This window comes from Acomys minous, assembly GCF_964271855.1.
Source record: "Acomys minous genome assembly, chromosome: 2".
NCBI lineage: Eukaryota > Metazoa > Chordata > Mammalia > Rodentia > Muridae > Acomys > Acomys minous.
In genome coordinates, this window is record NC_140484.1 from 45,706,165 (window position 1) to 45,709,341 (window position 3,177).

Sequence of the window (3,177 nt, forward strand, 5' to 3'; positions counted from 1 at the left end):
TATCTAAGAGAATGATGAAAGAGGGCTGTGTTAAAGTTACTCGATGTCTAATAAAAGAAGATCTAGGAGAAGGAAAACCAAGGTAGTAGTTCAATTTAAAAACTCTGGAAGTTCAGATTCAGGTAGCACTGGTCAGGCTATTTGTTCACTCCTAAACTTTACTCTGCTTTTCTCTTCCAGAATATTTGGGTTTCAGGTAGACATTTTGGTCCTTCATCAAGACATCCAACAACACTGGCAATTTTACATCTATCCATGGCTTTGAGACTAAATTTTGGCTAGATTTTTTTCTCAGTAGCAGTGTATAAAGCCAGTACTTGAGTTGCTAAATAAAAAAATGTCCATATATTTTCATTTTCCCCTGGACAAATATAAAAATAAAGAATAGAGATTTTCACTACTTCAAGAGATGGCAGAAAGAGACAGTGGAAACACATCCATCCTAGCATAGTATCTAGAATCACAGAAGTCTAGAGAATCCATTTTAAACTTCTACCTGAGCTACTACTATTTGAGATATAACACATTTTTATGGCTTCATGTTCTGATTCCTTTTAAATAATATTTTTATTAATTCCTTGATTTTCATGAGATACACTTAAACATGGCCATTGGCTTCCCCAACTCCACTCATAACAACCACCCCACTCTTTCCCATCAAACATTGGGTTTTTTTTTCTTCCTCCCATGACATAGAGTGCAGTGTGAGTACTCCAAATACTGTTGCAAGTAGGGCTGTGTGCTCTGGTGTGGAGTTGATCTACCGATAGTCACATCATAAAGAAAACTGACTTTCCTTCTCCCAGCAGTGGTTAAATAGCAATAGTTCTTCCTAGGCTACTGACGGGCTTTCATGCCCACTTCCTCCATCTGTGCTGAAATTTTGTCTGGCTACATCTTCTGCAGATCATTTGCATTCTGTGGCAATCACTGAGACTATGTACATATCTGTAACTGCGATTTTGCCTCCAATAAACACCGTTTCCTTGATGTTATCTAATACTTTGGCCTCTTACAATCTCCCATCATGTTCTTTCACAAAGATCCTTGAGCCCTGGAAAGAGGAGTCTGATATATATAAACCAATTAATACTGAGAACAATGCAATCTTTTATTTATTGTTTTACATGTTGAACATATTTTGTATTCTTTAGCAAATTACTGTTAATGTTCCACATTAGCTCAGATCTAATGAAGTTCTAGTCACCCCACAGTGACAAATCCTTTCTCAACTCCTTTCTCAGGAACTGTTATCTCTTTCTTTGTATTTAAATCTTGGTGAGGCTTAACTGCCATGTCCCGGCATAGACTGTTGGAGGAAACTTTAAATCTGAAGGAGACTATAAGTTGCATAAGAGTCTTTGAAAATACTGCCTCAAGATTTCAAGTAAGCCAGATGGATCATGCTCTAAAATATAAGAGATAATATATGTATAAAAAGACTATCTAGAAAATAGTCAGTATCATTAATAATGGAGGGAAATAAGACTGTCTTGGAACACTTGGCTCAGCTGGAGTTATAAGTTTTAAAACCTCATGAGTGATAACAGATGCAAAACCAGTTTCTCTGACTAGAACAGTATATACCATAGGAAGCAATTGACATAAGCCAGTAAATGTGAGACATTTTTGCTACACAATACATAATGATTAGTTATACAAATTGTATAAATCTCTAATTAGAACTTGTTGTTGAGCAGACTTCAATTTCTCAATGGCTTTCCTGAAAGCATTATGAACCTCTTTATTCCTTAAGCTGTAGACAATTGGGTTCAACATGGGAACTACTATGGTATAGAACACAGATGCCATTTGGTCATTGTCCATGGAGTGACTAGAACTGGACTGTAAGTACATGAAGATTATAGTTCCATAGAATATGGTCACAGCAGTGAGATGGGATGCACAAGTAGAGAAAGCTTTCTTCCGTCCATCTGCTGAACGCATCCTCAGGATAGCAATGAATATGAATGCATAGGAGGTCAAGATAACCATCAGAGCAAAGAAGACATTGAAGGATGTTATGATAAATAGCACAACCTCATTCACATAGATATCAGAGCAGGAAAGTGCCAATATTGGAGGGATATCACAGAAAAAGTGATGAATCACATTAGAATGGCAGAAGGAAAGATCAAATATAAACCCAATATAGACAGAAGATTCAGCTAAGGTAAAAATATAGCAGCCAATCACCATGTGGGCACACACACTAGCAGTCATGGTAGTAGTGTAATGTAAGGGCTTGCACACTGCAGCATACCTATCAAAAGCCATGACAGCAAGTAAGAAACAGTCAACACTGGCAAAGGTCACAAAGAAGAACATTTGAGCAACACAACCCCCATAAGAGATAGCTTTATTCCCCGTGAGAAGCCCAGCCATCACTTTTGGAGTCACAGCTGAGGAGTAAACACAGTCTGCCAGAGAGAGGTTACTGAGGAAAAGATACATGGGGGTGTGGAGACGAGAGTCCAGCCATATCAACACAATCATCCCTAGGTTCCCCATCAGTGTGATGAGATAGATGAGTGTGAATGTTATGAACAGGGGGACTTCCAGCTCTGGGTTGTCAGTCAGTCCCAGGAGTATGAATTCACTCATTCTACTGCTGTTGACCATATACATTTTGATATTGTATTTTACCTGTCAGAAACAAGAAAGGACATGGACAGATTGCTGAAGTATATCTTTTCCAGAATGGAGGAGGCCCTAGGTTCAATCCTCAGTAATCCCCACAAGTAAACACATGATAAAACAGAAAAGAAAACAATGTAATGAGTCATAGGTTTAAATTGCTCAGAATATTGCTTAACAAACAATGAACAACCATTTTAACATTATAAATATATATTATGTTAATAATAATAAAAATAATGTATACTAATGTTATTGGAAAAGAGAAAATGAGAAAGAAATTATATGAATCATATCACACCAGCAGTTTATGTAGGCAATCTTCTAACGATCATTCAAATTTTTAAGCAAAATAAAACTTTTTTACAAATATTGAATACTAACAAGAGGATTGTGTTTCAGAAGAAATAACAAATATAAACTATAAAATGCCATCTTATGCTACAGCATAACCTGCTGGAGTTCATGGTTCATCACTTCCCTTACTTGGCTACATAACATCAATACAAAATAGCCTCTTTAGTGTGCAAATTTCATAGT

The 3,177-nt window shown here is 36.7% G+C and overlaps 1 protein-coding gene across 1 annotated transcript; it reads right to left on the bottom strand.

Annotated features, from left to right (window-relative positions):
- Window positions 1–1,650: 1,650 nt before the first annotated feature.
- Window positions 1,651–2,628, bottom strand: LOC311591937 (olfactory receptor 5B2-like; the record flags this gene model as incomplete). Its single annotated transcript, XM_084771781.1, has 1 exon — window positions 1,651–2,628. The coding sequence occupies one exon, from the start codon at window positions 2,626–2,628 to the stop codon at window positions 1,651–1,653; it is 978 nt and encodes a 325-aa protein (XP_084627907.1).
- Between the last annotated feature and the right edge of the window lie 549 nt (window positions 2,629–3,177).